The 19,805-nt window shown below is 36.5% G+C and overlaps 1 protein-coding gene across 1 annotated transcript in view; it reads left to right on the top strand.

Annotated features, from left to right (window-relative positions):
* LOC143547381 (alcohol dehydrogenase-like 4) overlaps window positions 1-19,805 on the top strand; it is a 30,662-nt gene that overhangs the window by 201 nt on the left and 10,656 nt on the right. The window contains exons 2-3 of the mRNA XM_077038821.1: window positions 124-260; window positions 353-402. Of these exons, the coding sequence (XP_076894936.1) occupies window positions 124-260; window positions 353-402 (187 nt within the window). The remainder of the gene's footprint in view (window positions 1-123; window positions 261-352; window positions 403-19,805) is intronic.

Here is a 19,805-nt window from a genome sequence, read left to right as displayed (position 1 = left end):
AAAAAACTTTATGTGTGAAACAAGGTTCGTAACTTCCAGGTCCCCCATATCCTGAATGAAGCTTCGCCGCTCTTGACAAGTATTAATCTAAATGATCATATTATATATGCATGACATTTGAAGCTGCTGTGGCATGGGGTCCGGGGCAACCTTTCTCCCTACAGCAAATTCGAGTTCAACCCCCTCAGAAATTGGAAGTCCGGATCAAAATCCTTTTTACTTCTATTTGCCATACAGATCTTAGTGCCTGGCTCGGACAGGTTTGAGTATATATATATGCATCTGCCGTTCTATATGGTATGTATATGTGATCATCTTTGTCTTATTCAATTAACAAACTACTTGCATACAGAATGAATCTCAACGAGTGTATCCTCGGATATTAGGACACGAGGCTTCCGGGTAATATTCTAAGCTTTAATGTGAATCATTCAATTTTTATGATGTATCCTTAGGTTTAGGGCTCTAAACATACCGAACGTTAAGCGAACCGTTCAATGGGGAAGTTCGTGTACATTTGTTTGTTCATTTAATAAATGAACAAATTTGAACAACGAATTTCGTTCGATTAATTAAATGAATTAACATGAACAGAAATCGTGTTCGTTCACATGTGTTCATGAACTTTTTGGTTTGTTTGTGTTCGTTTATTTTCATTCATTATGTCCATCCTTGCTTATTTATTTATATTCGGCAATAAAGATTCTTTGTGCCTTTTACTTTAAAAGATTTAGATCATCATCAATGCTTTGCTTTAGTAATGTTGGTTTTATTTTTCCAAAATAATATATGTTTGTTTGATCATTATTGTTTAGTAGAAATTTCTTAAATAGTTCTTTTTGGGAGAGAGAAACCTCATATGGCCCATTCTATTAGAATACTAGGTTTTAGCCTGTGTTACACACGAGAGGAAAATAAAACAAACTTGATTCTTGAGATAAAACGCACAAAAGTTTAAATAATCCAAATTGAAATTATCCAATACAACAAATAAATGAAGAATCGTTACAATGCATAACTTGAAAAGACAAAATAACTTAAGATAGGAATAACGAAAGCAATAGAAGTCTTCAGAGTCCTTGAGAAGCTTTAGTTATGGTTGACTTGATTCACTTGACTTGGAGCACTTAAAGGGTTGGATCCATAAGAACTTGAGCAGTCGAGGTAGATTGATTTGGAATATCTTGAATAGGTTGAGCTTGAACGGGTTGCATGAGGGGGGTTTATTGGAGTAAGTTCGGTAAACTTTAGCTTGTGGGTACGGGATTTGATAGGTTTAGGTTAAGTAGGAATGATCTTGATTGATGGGAGGAGCATGAAGAATGTATGGTTGATAGGTTTGGACTTGATGAGCATGGGTAGTGTAGTAGGGTGCGGGTATAGCTTGAGATTAGTGAGCATGGATGAGCTGAGGACACGCATTGCGAAGATGATTTGGGTCTCTACAATTGTAGCAAGCACGGGTAGAAGCGGGTCTAGGAGTTAGCGGTGTAGACCGCTGTGGGACGGCTTGCGCTCCAGGCAGCGTATGGAAAACGTTAGCAAGGTGGCCGTAACAATTGCATTGGGTGCAGACACGGCACAGGGATTGAGCCGGGTGATGATAGTAGTAAGTGGAGAATAACGAGTTTGGGCGGGCATAAGGTTTCTTGTTCGAGACAGTTTGGTTTTGTTGAGGTTGATATTAGTTTGGTTAACGACATAGCTTTGGTGGTTGGACTAGCGTTCGTGGTGAGAAGTGTTGCCATTGGGCGGAGTAGATTTGGGTTTGGCCTTAGTATCGATTGAGGATTTGGTTTTGGTTTTATCAGGGTTAGGTTTATAGTCCTTTCGAGTGAGGGTTCCATCCCAAACATGGTCATCGGAAAGAGTAGCAGCAAGAGAAATAGCTTCATCGATGGAGAGAGGATCACAACTAACCACAGCATCACGAAAGATTCTTAGTAAACCACAAATATACTTCCGAATACTACGAGTCACAAGTGTTACGATGTGGGGTAATAGCAGGCTAAGCTCCTTGAAACGGTTGGAGTAGGTCGAGTTGTCACCACCAATTTGTTTAAGTTTCCAAAACTCAGTCTCAAGCCTTTGCAGTTCATGTTCAGGGCAAAATTCTTTCTTCATAGCTTCTTTGAGTTCATCCCAAGGCATAGTCATAGCAATCTCGATTCCTTGAAGGGCTTTGAAATTGTTCCACCAAGTGAGAGCTCGCTCATCGAAGACGCTCGAGGCAAACTTAGTCCGTTTCTCGTTCGGACATTCGCAATGGATGAATATGTTCTCCATTCTCTCAAACCATCGGAGAAGTTTTGTGGCGTTCTCTTCTCCAAGGTACAGGGGCGGTTTAGCACTAGTGAAGTTCTTATAGTGAAAGTTGTTCGGGGCAACCGAAGTACCAGAACCATTCGAGTTGAGACTCTGGATTTGTGTCACAATAGTAGGAATAATAGCAGTAAATTACTTGGTGATCCTAGCAGCCAGACGGCAATCATGAGTAGCAGATGGACGACGTTGATTACGACGATGGATCCTTAGGGAAGACATTCTATAAGGACCAAAGATGAAAATTTCATGAGATGATGGGTAAGTTGTGTAAATAAGTCAATGTGAGATAATGGGGAAATGAATTTATATAGAATTGTGCTAGTGACTTATCATGACTTGAGAATGCGTCGAGATTTAAAATAATATGAATAATTTTGAGATATTTAATTAATTAGACAATGTTTATCTAAAAGTAAAATCCAAAAATGAAATGTTATTGGGTTGGGCTTTCCATGGACTTTCTATGGTAGCTTAAGAACCCAAATTAAATAACGAGACATAGCCAATGAGTTGGCCTCCCATAAGTTTTTCATCGCAATTTGAATGGCCCAACTAAATAACGTAACATAAATTTTGTGAATTGGTCCTCCCATGAACGTTCCAAGGCAATTTAAATAGCCCAATTATATAACGAGTTATAAAGCAACCAAGTTGGTTGGCCCATAAGCGCTACATGGCATTTTAACTGACCCAACTAAATAACAAATTATCAAATCAAGCGAGTTGGTCGGCCCATGAGCGTTACATGGCATTTTAACTGACCCAACTAAATATCGAATTAACATATCCAAATATGAGCAGTTGGAGTATCTTATGAACCACCACGAGTGATACGTTCCAACCAAAAATCAAATAAAAAACGAGTTGAGAAATAGATAGTTGGAGTGTCTATGGGTTGTCATGGATTTTTCACCCAACTATGCATTTTAAAATAAATAAAAATAGCATTTGAAATTTTTCCCGAATTTAGCCACGAACCATCATGAATTCGGTTTTTATAAAAGGAATGTAATCGACCTGTCACGTTGACCACTTAAAGTTCCGGTCGTATGACATTTGTTCCGCTTTGGCCTATAGGATCGAGTAATGTGGTCAGGTTGTACTCCAGGTAAGGAATAGCGTCTTACCTTGGGTTCTCTGAACAGTTTTGCCAAGACCCGACTCACAGTTCTCTCCCCCTTACGGTTATTACAAGAACATGTCAACCTCCCATGCTTTAAGGAGAGGGAGTAAAAACAAAACAAGGGAATTCTTAAGGAATTTCCCAAAATAAAAACAATCTACTAGAAAATAAATGAATTTGAAAATATTTTGAAGGTGAGGCATAGCCTCGGAATTTATGTGTGCACAACATTAAAATAATAAAATAAATAAATAACCTAAGTAAGCTGTAAACACATAATAATAAGCACATAAGGCAATCAAGTAGGCACGTATAGGGTCCTAAGCATATTTCTAGGGCATTTCTAACCACCTATCTTATAACCTTCGGCTTTGATACCAATCTGTCACACCCCAACCTAAGGTGGAAATCTCGGGATGCGAACCGTTGGTTCACAAATCAAAATATATAAAATATGACAATATGTATTAATTCGTTTATTTCAATTTCAATTCAAGTGCACAAGTTTCCAAACACGACAAATATAACCCACAACAAATAAATAATCCATAACAAAATAATAATGAAAATATTTCTTGATTTTATTGTCTAAGGTCTTTCTATGTGTTATTCACATTAGCTTCAAATCAACTGGTAACCTGCATATGTGTAGAAAATAAACAGAGATTTGTCAACAACACATGTTGAATGAGATGATCACTAGTTCTGATACTAATAATATATATATATATATATATATATATATACATATATATATATAATTAATAATAAATAATGTGTCAGTTGAATGTTGCCTTGCGAATTGGGCATTGGCTACTATGACTAGCATACAAATGTGATTGTTGGCTGACTATCTCCATGCGAACGGTCTTTGGTGAGGAACCATATCCATCGGATCTAGTTCTGTGATTACAATGATTGATTCAATATATGATTAGGTTATACTGTTATGAACAAAATGTGTGTGTGTGTGTATACGGAGAGATTTGGGCAGAGTAACAAGATGCAGATTCAAAATAATAAACTTCGTTACTTTAGAATACACTTACAGGGATAGGAGATGAGGTCATTCGTTAAACAAGCCTTAACGAATGAACTCATTTGTTACATAATATATTAAAACAGACAAATGGCCCACATTCGTTCTTCTCATTCATTAACAACCTTAACGAATAAGGATACATTAGCGAATGGGTCACATTCGTTAAGACTCTTAACGAACGTGCCCTACATTAAATAACGAATGGGCTTATATTTACCAAAATACCCCTATATATTAAATTCTAATATAATACTACTTTAACAAAACAGTGTACTAACAAACTCCCCCTCGTCTCGAGCTATTTGTAGTCTTCAAAATACTTCATCTTATGAATCTTTGAGTCTTCCAGTCGTTGAAGCTATGTATTAAATGCATAACAAACCCGCATAACATGCTGGAATTGCATCGCAAGATCATAATCTCTAGTCTCAGCCCACCAGATCTGGTTATGATAAAGTGCATCGTTGTTTGACTCCGATAAATTAACAAGCCACATCGGATCGATAACACGTATAAACTCAGTTTTAAGCCCCGATCCTAATCCAATAACCGCTTCTCTAGTACAGTTATCATAATACCACCTGTTAAACGTTGTAAACAGACTTTTAGGAAAGATCTTTGCATGTACTTTCTTCAGCCAGTGCGAGGATCGATTTCTTCGATATACTTTTGTGTCGACACCTGAGGCTTGAAAAACTTAGATCCACAATGTGCTTCGTGTAACAAATGTTAGTAGAACCAATTAGTCAACTAATTGTTACCACGATTTATGAATGGTCGGTTTGCCAACGTCCTCACATCCCAACGTGGTAGGGATAACACGTCAATAATACGTCGAAAATAGTGAATCCCATGTTCTCATTTGACCACACATACTTTAAGTTCCGAATTGTATAGCCACGAAATAATATTACCTTTAGCAGATCGCAGGCTCACATACTTCTTAATTTGGTATTCAGATGCTAGGACTTTCGCCTGTCGGATTTCTTCACGTTCATTGTAGCGTAAAGCCTCGATTATCTTGTTCATGTGTTGAACATTGTGCCAAAACATACCATCAGAAGTACGTTTCTTCTTCTTCTCAACCTCCTTCTCTTTATCCCTACCCCGGTCCTGTCTCAAATGTTCTTCTGCAGCTTCAAAGTGTTCGGTCATGAAGAATGGAATTCCATCATCAGAATTATTACTCGTATACATCTTTGGATATTCCTCTGCAGTCACATCTTCAACCTCGACCTCGTCATAATTAAACGGCCTATTCCCCCTTGAAATACCCGTATTTACGTTAGGCTCAAACTCTATGTCCACATCAACTGTCTTCCCCAATTCTTCCAACTCTTCCTCGTTAATTTCCCTAAGCAAGGCGATCTGTACTTTGGATAAAAAATGAGCAAAAAATTCCCTTCTTCAATTTCATCCACATTCACCATACTTTTTACAATCCCGTCCGTATCAATAAACAAAATCATATTAGCCGCTATCATATTGACCGACTTTACATTACTGTAATCCTTGTACGGAATAATCTGTAAGTTACTACCACTTCCACCAGCCTCAGCAGATTTTCCTGACGACGACGCACCGTCACCGCATGGTTGTTGGTCACCACTACCAACACCCATATCATCCAGATCCCAATCATCCCCTTTCAGCTTCCTCAATTCATCTTCTTTGTACGTAAGTTGGAGAATGATCTAGTCTTGTTTATTTAACCTCTCCCCCTGAGCAGCAACAAGGGCTTTTAAATCCTTGTTTTCTTTCTTAACGTACTGGATACGTCGGAACATATTCCGTTGCTCTAGCCTCATTTGCTCTTAGAATGCATGGTCCGCAGCCATATGATTTTGTTGTAAATGAATCAGATTCAGAAGCAGGAACATCTGACCTTGACGCGTCAATTGATTGAAGTTAAGAGGAACATGTTGTAACGGGCCCTGAGGACGATTAAAGGTCATGATTAAATGCTCAGGCTGTTGCATCATCACCGACGGACTCACTAGAGCCATCATTTGCGTTTGCGGGCTCGGCAAAGACGAAAGTACCATCTGAGGTATAACTCCAAGCCTCAGATCAACAGACGTGGTAGTCACCAATGTAATTATAGGAGAAACTGGAGAAGTAGTCACCATAGGGATCGGAGAAGTACGAATAACATGAACTGGAACAGTATCAGGTAGAGATAATACAACATTAGGAATCGGAGGTTGACTTGGTATTTCAATACCAGATCCCCGTCTCACCCTTTACTTCTTCGGTTTCTAATGCTTCTCAATCATAGGTTCTTTTCCTTTCCTTTTACGCACATCAGAACTTCCTGGACCCTGACCACCATCACCACCATCATCATTACCACCATCACCGCCTTCATGCTCTGAATCAGAATCGTCGTGTGCCCGGCGATCATTAGGTGGAGCTATGTAGTCAATGTTGACTAAGTGACTGATCAACCTCTTGTATCATGGTCAGTTCTACAAAGTTTATCCACGATAAGTCCTAATTCTCTGCATTGTATCAAGATTCATATGCTCGAGAAGCATAAGATCAGCTATGTTCGTCGGGTCTTTAACTAAGTCAGGCTGTAAATCATTAATGATCAGCTGTAAGAAACGCGGATACATTAAGAACTTGTTCTTTTTGGTTGTGCAGTTCTCTTTCAAATGATACAAAACCATTTCTGAGAAATTGAATGGCTTGTTGAGAACTAATGCGACGAAAGCAGACTGCAGCATAACCCTACATTCATCATGCCCTCCTTTCCTTCCACCAAGGCAATGTATAAGTACGTGTAACGAGTACTTATACTGTTCGCAAAGATTTTCCTTGTTATACATCGAACGATATAAATCCCCCTTGTACCTCACACGTCCAAACAACCCCCTAATCAACGATCTATCAAACTTACAACAATTATCCACTGAATCACCAAAACCTAATACATCTCGTATAGCCGGCACATCTATCACCACCGGTTTACCCTGAATTTCAACTTCAATCTGGTTCTCCCCCTCAATATACTTCGCGTGTCCTAGAAAGCTTGTATAATTTTTGATGTACGTGTGTGTCTGTTGAGATAGCAACGTAAATTCTCAATCTCTTCAAAAAATTGATGATCCCTCCAAACATATCCAATCCAAAGAAATTATCCTCGAGAAATGCGCAAATATTATGCTTCTTGTCCCACAGAAGCATGACTGGACGGGCTTGGGATCAGCTTCTTGTTCAGCCACATTAGCAACTTGCTCGGCTTGTTGCTCAGGTACAGGATCAGGAACGTTCTCAAGATTTTCTGCCATGTGGTTTAAAAAAACAAATAAATTAATTTCCAAAATTTCCATAAATACCCTTCTGTTTAATGAATAGCATCTTCATTCATTAGATTTACTTTAACGAAAAGGTACATTCGTTAATACACTTAAACGAATAAGTATCTTCGTTCGTTACTTTAACAAATAAAGATACAATCGTTATACATTAACGAATAAGGACTTCATTCGTTAGATTTAATGAATAAGACAGTCATTCGTTACCATAAGCTGATTCATTATCCATATAACGAATAGCTTGTCATTCGTCAAGGATTAACGAATGATACATTAGATGTCCATTTGACTAACCCAGTCAAGGTCAAAATTAAAACATGAATGATAAAGTCAAAACTGATTCAATTGATATCAAGATAACATCTAAACCAACCAATAACCCCTAATTTAGGTCATCTATATGCGTTGATAATCATCAGACACTTAAACACCACCTAAATGAGATTTAATCAGTTCAATATCTAGATCGGTAATCTGTCGGTTTGTTAGAATGTATTCATCAATTAATCAGTGATTCCTGGTTCAAATCAAACAAAAATGGTATGCATGCATTCGTCGTTACCTGTAGATTATCACAATATCAGTTAGTAAGCGAAAGATTGATGTTCGAAGATTTGACAAAATTTTGGCAGAGTTTATCGTTATAAAACAATGAAATAGTGAAGATGAATGAACTGCCATTTGTCTCCTAGGGTTTATAAATGCCCTTCAATGATTACACGAATCCCAATGTGACTCGTGTGTCTAAACTAACGAATGAGTCGAATGAGTCTCTTATTTGTTACTTTAAAATTGATATTCGTTAACATCACGCGAATAACTCAATCATTCGTTAAAAATTTAACGAATAACCTTGTCATTCGTTAGAGTTAACGAATAAGTTAAATTATCTTGTCATTCGTTATTACAGTACACGAATGAGTACATTCGTTATCAGGTAGCGGAAGCGAATGTGTATACATAACAAATGAGCACATTCGTTATGGTTTGGAATGTACGTCACCCATTCGTTACACTGTAGTAACAAATGATGAATTACTTTTCACGAATGAAAATAATTTCCATCCGAATGAATTAAATAATCATTTAAACCACTAGGGTTTCAAATGAGATTACTTTAATGTTTTATTTACGTTAACAATCAATCGTTGATCGTCAAACCTTAAATTAAACGGATATACTTTAAAAATTGCATACTTTAGCATGATTTAACTTAAATTGTGGGGAAAAGCTTTTTCTTTCCTTTTTGAATAATTCACACGCTTGGTAAATCAAAAATAAAGAAAAAATAAAATATTTTTGATTTTTCAAAAATTTATATCAAAACACACCTTAAATCTTTCTGAATTTTTCATTTTTCAAACAAAAACATAAATGAAATAACAAAATGTAAAAACAATAAAAGTATAAACAATAAAGCAGTACATATTTTTGTGAGTTCGAGCAGGGAATTATATTGACTTATAACTTCCTAAGCTACACTTCAATTTCTACCTTATTATGCACATAATCCAACGATAATTGCAGATATAATTGTCCTCTTAAACTTTAGACAGACTTTTCAGTAACTTTACAAGATGATTAAGGTTCAATTAAGAACGAATTATATATGGACCCCACCTATCAGAAATAATTTTTCTATCTCTTATACAGTGAATTGTCACTAGTATGTTTTTCTCTTGATTATGGAAATTGATTAATTGTAACTCATGAAAAAATAAGAAAACTAAAAATAAAGCAGAAAGTTAAACTTTTCCCTTAAGATCGGTATTACTACACGCATATAAGGTTTCATTTTAAAAAAAAATAAGAAAGTAAAAATAAGTTGAAATTGTATAAGGCCTTAACAATAATTCGGATAATCCCGTATTATTGTGCGGAGAAGTCCAATGTTTTATACGAAACACCAAGAAAATAAAGTAAAATATTCAAATCTTAATTTTTAGGTCGGATATGACTATCAGGCAATAGAGAATCCAAGATTTAAACAAAAATAAAGAAAAAATAAAATATAATTTCTTTACAAAATAAAAAGAAAAATAAGCTGAATTTCTTAGCAAAATCTACGCATGCACACACAATAATTGTTAAACTTTTTGAATTCCAAATTAGATATAAAACCATGCTTCTAGATGTTATACCACAAGATTCAGCAATCTTTATGTTTATATCTTATCAGACCTATATAGTCTGTCAAGCCTATCTTGCATATCATATAGCTGGTCTTACGGCAATTTTCGGTCCAATTTATTCATGTGCTAGATCCGTCAGGTCAATGTACTATCATTTTCCCTTTATGCTTCAAGATCTCATTTTGAGGAGCAATTTTTCAATGTTTTTGTATTTTTTAACATTTGAATGTTTTTGGATTTTGGATTTTATCTGTACAAACAGAAAACACAATATTTTTGTATTTTTTTTCTAAATTTCTCCCCCTAAAACACAAAATAAAAGACAAATTTAAAAACAAAAGAAAAACTTTACAAAATAAAGATGATTTAACCAAGCGATAGAATTTCCGTTAAAGTTTTTAAACCATTTATACCAAGCAAATATTTAAAATGTGTTTTGTCAAAGGCTTTGGTATAAAGGTCAGCTTTCTAAAAATCCGTGTGAATTTATCTATACTTATGAGTTTCTTTTCATAACAATCACGGATAAAATGGCATCGGATTTCGATGCGTTTCATTTAAGAATGCTAAACAGGATTCTTGGTGATACTTTAGCAGCTGAATTATCAATATAGATAGGCATGGTAAGAAACTTCAAACTGTAATCCCGCAGACGTTGCTGGATCCACAAAAGCTATGAGCAGCAACTCGAGACTGCCACATATTCTACTTCGGCTGTTGAAGTTGAAACCATTGTCTGCTTCTTACATTGCCAGGAAACAAACCGGTTTCCCAAAAATTGGCATTCTGCTGTTGTTGACTTGAAGTTGATCTTGCATCCTCCGTAGTCCGAGTCGGTGTAAGCAGTCAGATCAAAACTATCATCCTTGGGATACCATAACCCAATGTCAGGATTACCCCTCAAATAGTGCATGATACGCTTAACCGTCGTCGAATGAGTCACTCGGGGACTCTACTGATACCTTACATATAGAAAAGCAGCAAACATAATGTCAGGTCGAGATGCAGTTAAGTACATGAGAGAACCAATCATCGCTCAATACAGGGTCGAATCAACGGTATCCTCCAATTCAACCGGTGATAAATTGTGACCCACGGGTTGTTGTGTCGAGGGGACTTTTCTAACAGTTATCTTGAATCAGCTCAAGACATCGTTCACATATTTGGTTTGATGAATGAATATTCCCAAATCAGACTGTTGAACCTGCAACCCCAAAAAGAAGTTTATCTCCCCCATCGAACTGATCTCGAATTTTTGTGCTCTCGAACTCCTTACACCGTTTGTCGCTCGTCGAGCCAAAATGATATCGTTCACATAGATTTGGACTAGGAGTAGATCTTCACCAATATTCTTGTAGAATAATGTACAGTCCACAGTCCCCCGTTTGAAGCCACTATCCAAAAGATGGTCAGCAAGTGTGCTGTACCAGGCTCTCGGAGCCTGGTGTAAACCATATAGAGCTTTGTTTAATCGGTAAACACGCTCGGGATAGTCCGGATCTTCAAAATCGGGAGGTTGCTTCACATACACCTCCCCGTGTATTTCACCATTCAGAAAAGCAGATTTCACATCCATCTGATAGACTTTGAAGTTCTTGAAAGCTGTGTAGGCCAAAAAGATACGTATGGCTTCCAGTCGTGCTACTGGAGCATACACTTTTGTGTAATCTATGCCTTCTTGCTAATTGTATCCAAAGACGACTAACCGTGCCTTATTCCTAACGATCACCCCACGATTACACTTGTAAACCCATTTAGTAGGAATCGCTTTCTTGATTCTCTCGTGTTTATCAATTTAATCCCATACACCAGTCTCACAAACTGTTGCAGCTTCTCATGCATTGCTTCAACCCAAGATGGTTCCTTCAGTTCCATTGTGACACTGGTAGGTTCTATTTGAGATAGAATGCAGGTGTATTTGGCGATGTTGAGAATACTAGTTACATGCATATCCGCATAAGCACACAACACAGTATCCTCTGATACGTTAACATCAAGAGATACATTATCACCACCACATACATTAGCGAGCTGTCGTCACGTTTTCACCCCGTCGTTTACATTACCGATAAACTGTTCTTGAGGATGATTTGCATGAACCCTTAACAAAGGATTTGCAGGAACCGATACGTTATCACCAAGATTGGTGATATTCTCCTTGGCTGTATCTAAAGATACCGTTTGTGACGAATCTTCAACTTGAACAATCTCGGGAACTCCTTGAAAATCATCCAAAGGTATAGAAGACGAATCAACAAACTCAACGTCATCGGAAGAATCTGAAACATAATTTGATGTTTTCGGGTGAATAGATACATCGATATCTTTATAAGTAGAAGAACTTGGTCTGGAGATGAATTGATCTTCCAAATATCCATGAACCAAGTCTTCGGTTTCCATTTCAACCGATGGAGTAAATGAGTTAAATAAAGAATCATAGTCAAACATCCAGTCGGGCCCTTTGCCGGTAGGAGGTGTGGTGTAGCTATGACAATCAACATGATATCACTCTTCCACACACCCGAAGAAATATTAAACACTCGTTTCCTAGGTGAAGCATACCCAAGAAAACAACCCTCGAATGCTTTTTCTTCAAACTTTCCAGCATCTTTCTCCAATAAGGTGCATGAGCTCCCAAATGGTTTCAAATACTTTAAATTCGGCTTTCGGTTATTAAGAAGCTCGTAGCTCATTTTCTTTAGCTTCCTAACCATTAGGACTCTATTCAATGTATAGTATTCGGTGTTAACAGCTTCATTCCAGAACTGGACCGGAAGCTTTGAATCCGTTAACATTGTCCTACCCACTTTGATTAACGTCCGATTCTTTCGTTCCGAAACGCCATTTTGTTACAGTACATATGGAGCACTAAAATTCCCGATGTATTCACCGTTGAATACAAAAGAAATCAAGTACGTTGTTTTTGAATTCTGTACCGTTATCAATCCGAATTCGTTTCACTTTGTGTTTATAAAGTGATTCGATATTCATGATCAGATTCTTTATCAAAACCGGTGTTTGGTCTTTTAAGCTCATAAATAAAACCCACAAGTACCTCGAGTAGTCGTCAGTCACTACCAAACAGTCGAGTTCACCAGCAATACTCGGGCGATTCACAGGACCAAACAAGTTCATATGAAGTCGTTCAATTGGAGTATCAATAGAATTAATTTGTTTACTCGGGTGTGACTTCCTTTTCTGTTTTCCCTTCTTACAGGCAATGCAATGGTCATTCAAATTGAAGCTTAATGGGACACACCATCCACCAAGTTATTAGCCATCAAATGATTCATCTTGCGAATGTGGATGTGTCCCGTACGCATGTGCCAGAGAATCGTATCTTTCTCAGTTGCTTTTGAGATAAAACACGTCTCAGAAGGTATGGTATATAATTTAAGTCCCATGTCCAGGACATAAATATCATTCGATCGAGGTGATCGCATGACAACCATGTCTTCAGAAATCGTGAATCCCAGTTGAAGGATTACACATTCCTTGTCGGTAAACAAGATAGTATACTTTTTATCACAAATATGAGAAACACTCAGTAAGTTGTGATCTACCTTTTCACAATAATTTACCTTCTCAAACGTAATATTACCGTTTGACACCTCCCCTTCCTTAGTAATCATTCCACCCTGGTTACCCACAAAAGCAACGTATCCCCCCTTAATATCTTTAACATTTGATAACAGATCGAGATTGCCGTTAATATGCCGAGAACATTCACTATCAAGAATCCATTTGTCTCCTGAAATCGTCCTGGATGAACTCTGCACTAAAAGTAAAATGATTAGTTCAAAAAGGCAGCACAAGCCTCAGTATTGGGCTCTCCCTTTGAAACTTTTGGAGATACATTAAAAACCGACTTCAGTTGTGATTGAGGAACTTAAGAATAAGTTAATGGTTTCTTTAACTTTCTTTTCAAATACCCATCCCGAATCACTCCTGAATCAGTATTCTTACAAATCGGTTGAGCAACCTTAAACAGTTTATTAGATAAGTTACATTCATCTACCCGAATGACTTTTCGAGAAATAATGTTTGAATTCATTATAAAAAGACTCGTCCATTTGTGACTTCAACGTTGTTGTTGTTTCATGTTAACATGAGGAGTTGGATCCTTAGTCACATGTTTAACATTTGATACCTTTGCCTCACATTTCTTGGCTATGTGACCATGTTCACCACATATAAAAATTAAACGAGAGTCAATTACTTTTTGTGGTAAAACATGAGCCACATGAGTAGGCTCATGTTGAGCTATAACAACCTTTGGTGTCACAATAGGAACTGAGTTTGAAACAGTGTTCTTAATTCCCTTTTTATTTTTATAAAACTCCAGATTGGTCATGTTAGAAACATTTTCCAATCCTGATGATTCTACAAATTTTATAGGCTTGAAAGAATTTAAATTCTATTTCACTTGAGGTTTAATGGATTTTGACTTCATGAAAGCATCCTCAAGCTCAGTTGCATTAGATGTATCATCGTTGAATACACTTTCTATCAATTCCGGATTTACCAAGCTCAACAGGACTTCTTTGTCAAAAAATACTTTACTCAAACCTTTAAGCTTGTAAACCTGTCCTTGATTTAATTTAGAAACTTTCGAAGGATTAATGAACTTCATTAAATCCTCATCAGAAAATTTAGGTTTTTCTGATGTGTTTACTTTAACTGTTTGAAGATTGTGAACCATAAACCGCATTTTCAAAATCTTCCGGTTCATACAGAATGTGATTTTCAGTAGCAATGTTTTCATTTTTATAAATCACCACTGGTTCATTCAGTTCTTCAAGCGATCCACCGATCTCATTTTCTATAAACACCGATTTACTTTTAATATGAATTTTTTCATGAACTAGTTTATCAGAACCAACAGTTTTCACTTTCACCTTAACGTTTTCTTGTTTTTCTTAGATAGTTGGTTTAAATTCTGATATAGGATCATATTCAACAGTTTTGGTTTTTACTATCTCAGGATTACAAGAATAATCATTCTTGAATGGAGGTGGAATTTCAACAAATCCCAAACCAGCTTTCCCGTTCTTCTGGTGAGAGTTATTGAATTCTATAATATCATTTAGAAGGAATGAAGAATATCTAAACTTGCTAATTTTGTTTTTCAACTCTAAGATTTCATTCTCAAGTTTAGTGACACTGGTTCTAAGTTTGAGGATTTCTTGAAAGTGTTGTATGATAATAACCAGTTTACAATTAACTTCTCCTTTCAAATCATGGTTGCTCACAGACAAGTTCTTGATTTTCAAAGATGATTGATCTAACGATTTAGATGCTTGTCTATGGCATTCAAGAAGCATAGTAAGTTCATTCTCTAGTTGATCGTTGTGGTGTAAAGCAGACTCAAGTTTGCATTTAAGTTCACCACATTGATCACACTCAGTGCTTACTACAGAAGTAATCATTTCATGACTTTCATTCATGGAAACTTTAAAACTTGAATTAATACAAACCTCTTCGATTTTTTCCATGCAAGAAAAAGATTTAGTTTGACTAACACATGATTCATCCGATTCTGTCTCTGACTTAGACGATTCTCTCTCGTCACTTAAGTTATCACCACGTGCATCTTGAAACTGCTCTGTATTTTCAAACACTGCCATGTTCGTTTGATTACCCAGAAGTTTTTATGACCAGCCAATTCCTACATTCACAACAAGTGCTTGTGAACTACTAGTCTTCACATGCTCCCCCCCCCCCCCCTCAGATTTAGTTTTCTTTTCAGATACATTTGAACTTTTACCTGAGTTTCTGTCTTGAGTTTGGGGACCAGTGTACTCCTTCTTAGGTTTGTCACACTCCTTTGCGAAGTGACCAAATTCTTGGCAGTTGTAGCACTTTACCTTATGTTTGTCAAAACCAACCCGTTTGTTCAATGTGGGTAGGTCTTTCCCAATTCGTTGCATAAACCTTTTTACCTTACGGACTATCATAGCTATATTCCACATGAGATCCTTCAATTCCAAGTAATCCGGGTCTATCTTATCATAGTCTTCGTCTGTTAGTTCACTAGAGGCTATCTTACTTCCCACTAACTGTTCATATGAAGTCATAAATGCGCACATGAAAGCAAATTGATGTTCTACTTCCTTCATGTTTACATTTGGTGGTGAACTTAACAAACTAGCACCCGCAGTAGATGACCCAGAGGCCATGAAGCATACATTAGGTATCTGATTACCACCTTGAATTCCTTCAGCATCATTTTGTATGTAGAAGGCGGTAATCGGAACAGAACTGCTATTGCCACTTGTTGGTAAAGATCCACCATACAAGGTAGGATCTTGGCTGTCCTTCAACAAGCTTTGGCAACTCATATCATACTTACGCTCTTCTAACTTGTTGATGAATTCTTTCGCAGTTAGGTTCTCGTTTTTGAAGTAGCCATTTTCTTTCAGCACCAATAAGAACGTAGAATAAGTAGCTGGCAATGCGTTCTTGATTGTATCGATCTTGTCTATTTCACTTGGCTCCATTTTAACCGTAGACATTTCTTCCATAAGATGACAAAAACGATTTATCATCTCCTCAACCGTTTCATTCTTAAGTAGTGTAAAGTATCTTAATTGAAACTTGACCGTAGTCTTTTTGCTCTCTAACGTGTTTCTCAAACTTCTTGCTTTTAATTGGGCAAACAACGTTGCACACGGTTTGATATGGCTAAATTGATGGAAAATATGGTAATGCCATAGTGAGGGTAGAATAAGCCTTGGTCTCATTATTCAGGTCTTTCTTGTCATCAGCACTGTACATACTGAATTCCTTGTCAGTAAACCTGGTAGTAGCACTTCCTACTTGAGGAGGCAGGTAAACATTCTCCAAGTTTCTAACACACTCCTGATGAAAAGAACCTAAGTGTTCTCCAAGTTTCTAACACACTCCTGATGAAAAGAACCTAAGTGTTCTCCAAAACGAGGTTCCAAACGAGCATAGTCACTTAACCTCGACAATTTGGGACACTTGTGTGAACCGATCTCGTTTTCCGTCGTCAACATTTGCTGCATCATAGCATTCTAAGATGCTAATGCACAATAGTTTACCATGTTTGATTGATTTAGACAAAGTTTGAAAGCATAAGAACTAAACTTGACAAAATGAGAAAGATTGGTTCAACGAATGAGATCACGCTCTGTAGACACAAATGGCTTATATCAACGAATGAAGACAAGACACGAATGATTACTTAAATGAATGAGAATACTGTTTAGACGAATGAGCTTGACACGAATGAGGAAAAACACGAATGAGGTCGGGTAGCGAATGACTCAGATAGCGAATGAGTTTCCGGTAGCAAATGAGTGTAGCGAATGAGTTACTAGGAGAATAAGGACACGAATAAGATCATAGCGAATGACATTATCTATAACGAATAAGCAATTATGAGTGGATGATAGTTGTATGATTCAGTTACAACCGCTTAACGAATGAAGTTACACGAATGAGCATTCATGTTAACGAATGAACATTCATAACTTCTATCCAAGTCCAGAATCACAAAATTATCACAAATCCTAACCAAATTCACTGAAATCAACACCAAAACCCTCGGAAACACAATTCAAACCTATTCAATCACGTCCAAAACCACAAACCAAACCAAAACCAATTCAATCAAACCTCAAACTCAAATCGTTTTTCCCGCCATTATCTCAACTTTCAATCTATTAATTCACTCAAAACTAACATGATTAATCCAACCAAAACACATAAATATACATTATTTATCAATCCTTAGCCATTTACAGATTCAATTATACTCAATTACTAAGTCAATTGATCAAATACCAATTAAAATTAAGTCCGAATACATATAATCAACTAATTGATGAAGTTATCAATCAATTGAATACAATTACAACACAATTAACCTCGCGAATCAATAAGAGATCTGAACATATGGCTCTGATACCAATTGAGGAACCATATCTATCAGATCTAGTTCTGTGATTACAATGATTGATTCAATATACGATTAGGTTATACTATTATGAACGATTTGTGTGTGTGTATACAGAGAGATTTGGGCAGAGTAACAAGATGCAGATTCAAAATAATAACCTTCGTTACTTTAGAATATGTTTATAGGGTATTTATAGGGGATGAGGTCATTCGTTAAACAAGCCTTAACGAATGAACCTCATTCGTTACATAATACATTATAACAGACGAATGGCCCACATTCGTTAACAACCTTAACGAATGAGGATACATTAGCGAATGGGTCACATTTGTTAAGACTCTTAACGAATGTGCCCTACATTAAATAACGAATGGGCTTACATTTACCAAAATACATTAAGTTCTAATATAATAATACTTTAACAAACACCGAGACAGAAAACCGTGTACTAACATTTGGCTACTAAGACTAGTATATAAATGTGATTGTCGGTTGACCATCGCCATGCGAGCGGGCTTTAGCTACTAAGACGACGTATGATCATACTATAATGTGATTATGATGGACCTCTCCGAATGCCATAAAATAAACACTTAAATAAGTAGTAATTAGCATTTAATTGAAATACACACAATATTTACGTTTGCGAGTTTGTGTATATATATGATATATGATATATAATATGAATAGATATGCATATGTCTCCAAAACCTTTAAAAATAGTAAAATAAAATGGGAATGATATCTCACATTATTGCTTAAGCGAGTGTGCAAAAATAATAAGAAAAACACGTTTAAACGAATGAACCGTCCTTTAATGTGCTAACTGAGAGAAATCAAACAAACATGAAACTTAGAGATAATAAATTTTGATTAAAACCAAGAACATTGCCGCTAGAATCAATCCATATGGATGTCTAGATCTTCGGTTATGAGATAATTAACATATAAGCGAGCTGGTACTAACCAGAATCCGAACAGCGAGTCGGAAGTTAGGGTTTGGTCAGTAGCCTTAAAATCTCGAAACAAAAATAAAAGTCTTCTGGACTGAAAGTCGTTTCCGACCAGAAGTATAAGAAATTGATTAGCCAAAGTTGTTGACCAATATGCCCTTAAACGGGTTAGAGTCCAATTGACCCATCAATTCCCCTTATTCTCAAAAATTGATTAGGGGTTGTTGACTAAGGAATAATAATAGACCATTTACATTAAACAAGTTACCCAGAATGTGTATGAATTGATAGAAACACGAAGTCATAGATTGATATTATAGCAAAGTCAAAACACCAAGGCTTGTATCTTCGAGTAATATGGCAAAAACAGAGAAGAACTTGATGGTGAAAGGTGGGTGACGGCTGAGTGACAATTATTAGGGTTTAGGGAAGAGTGTGGCAGATGATTTATGCCTTGTTTATATAGGATATGCAAGCATGAGTCAATTTAATTTAATAAGCTCGATTAAGAAATCGAATATCGTTTTAATGACTAAATCAACTAAAGAATCATCAAAATTCGTTCTTGATGAAAGGGTTATTGAATGTGGACATGTGCCTAGTCTAGATTAGTTTTCTTGGGGCTTAAAACAAGAGATTTGGTCCAAAAATAACCGTTTTGCACTAAAATACGAACTAAGAGTTAAAATAACAAAACGAGTTGTGCAGACTTGTGGCCACGCCCCATGGCCACCAAACCTCCCTTGGTCGCATGACTTGGCGTGGCCAAGGGGCAGGGAACTTTGTTTTTTGGCAAATTTAGTCCTTGTGCTTGAAAAATGCTAATTTTTAATCTTTTTAGAAGTTTTTAAGCAAGAGATGACAAATTTAAACAACACAAAGGATGAAAATACATTAAGGAATACTTATAAATGCTTGATTTTATTAGTACTAAAGATCCTAATAACGTTCCCAAATCGGTTTAAACATAAACGAATAAAATACGA

The sequence above is a fragment of the Bidens hawaiensis genome, unplaced genomic scaffold (assembly GCF_021521415.1).
Source record: "Bidens hawaiensis isolate Kalapana, Puna unplaced genomic scaffold, B.hawaiensis_p1.1 tig00000905_1, whole genome shotgun sequence".
Lineage (NCBI taxonomy): Eukaryota > Viridiplantae > Streptophyta > Magnoliopsida > Asterales > Asteraceae > Bidens > Bidens hawaiensis.
This window is presented reverse-complemented; position numbering and strand designations above follow the sequence as displayed.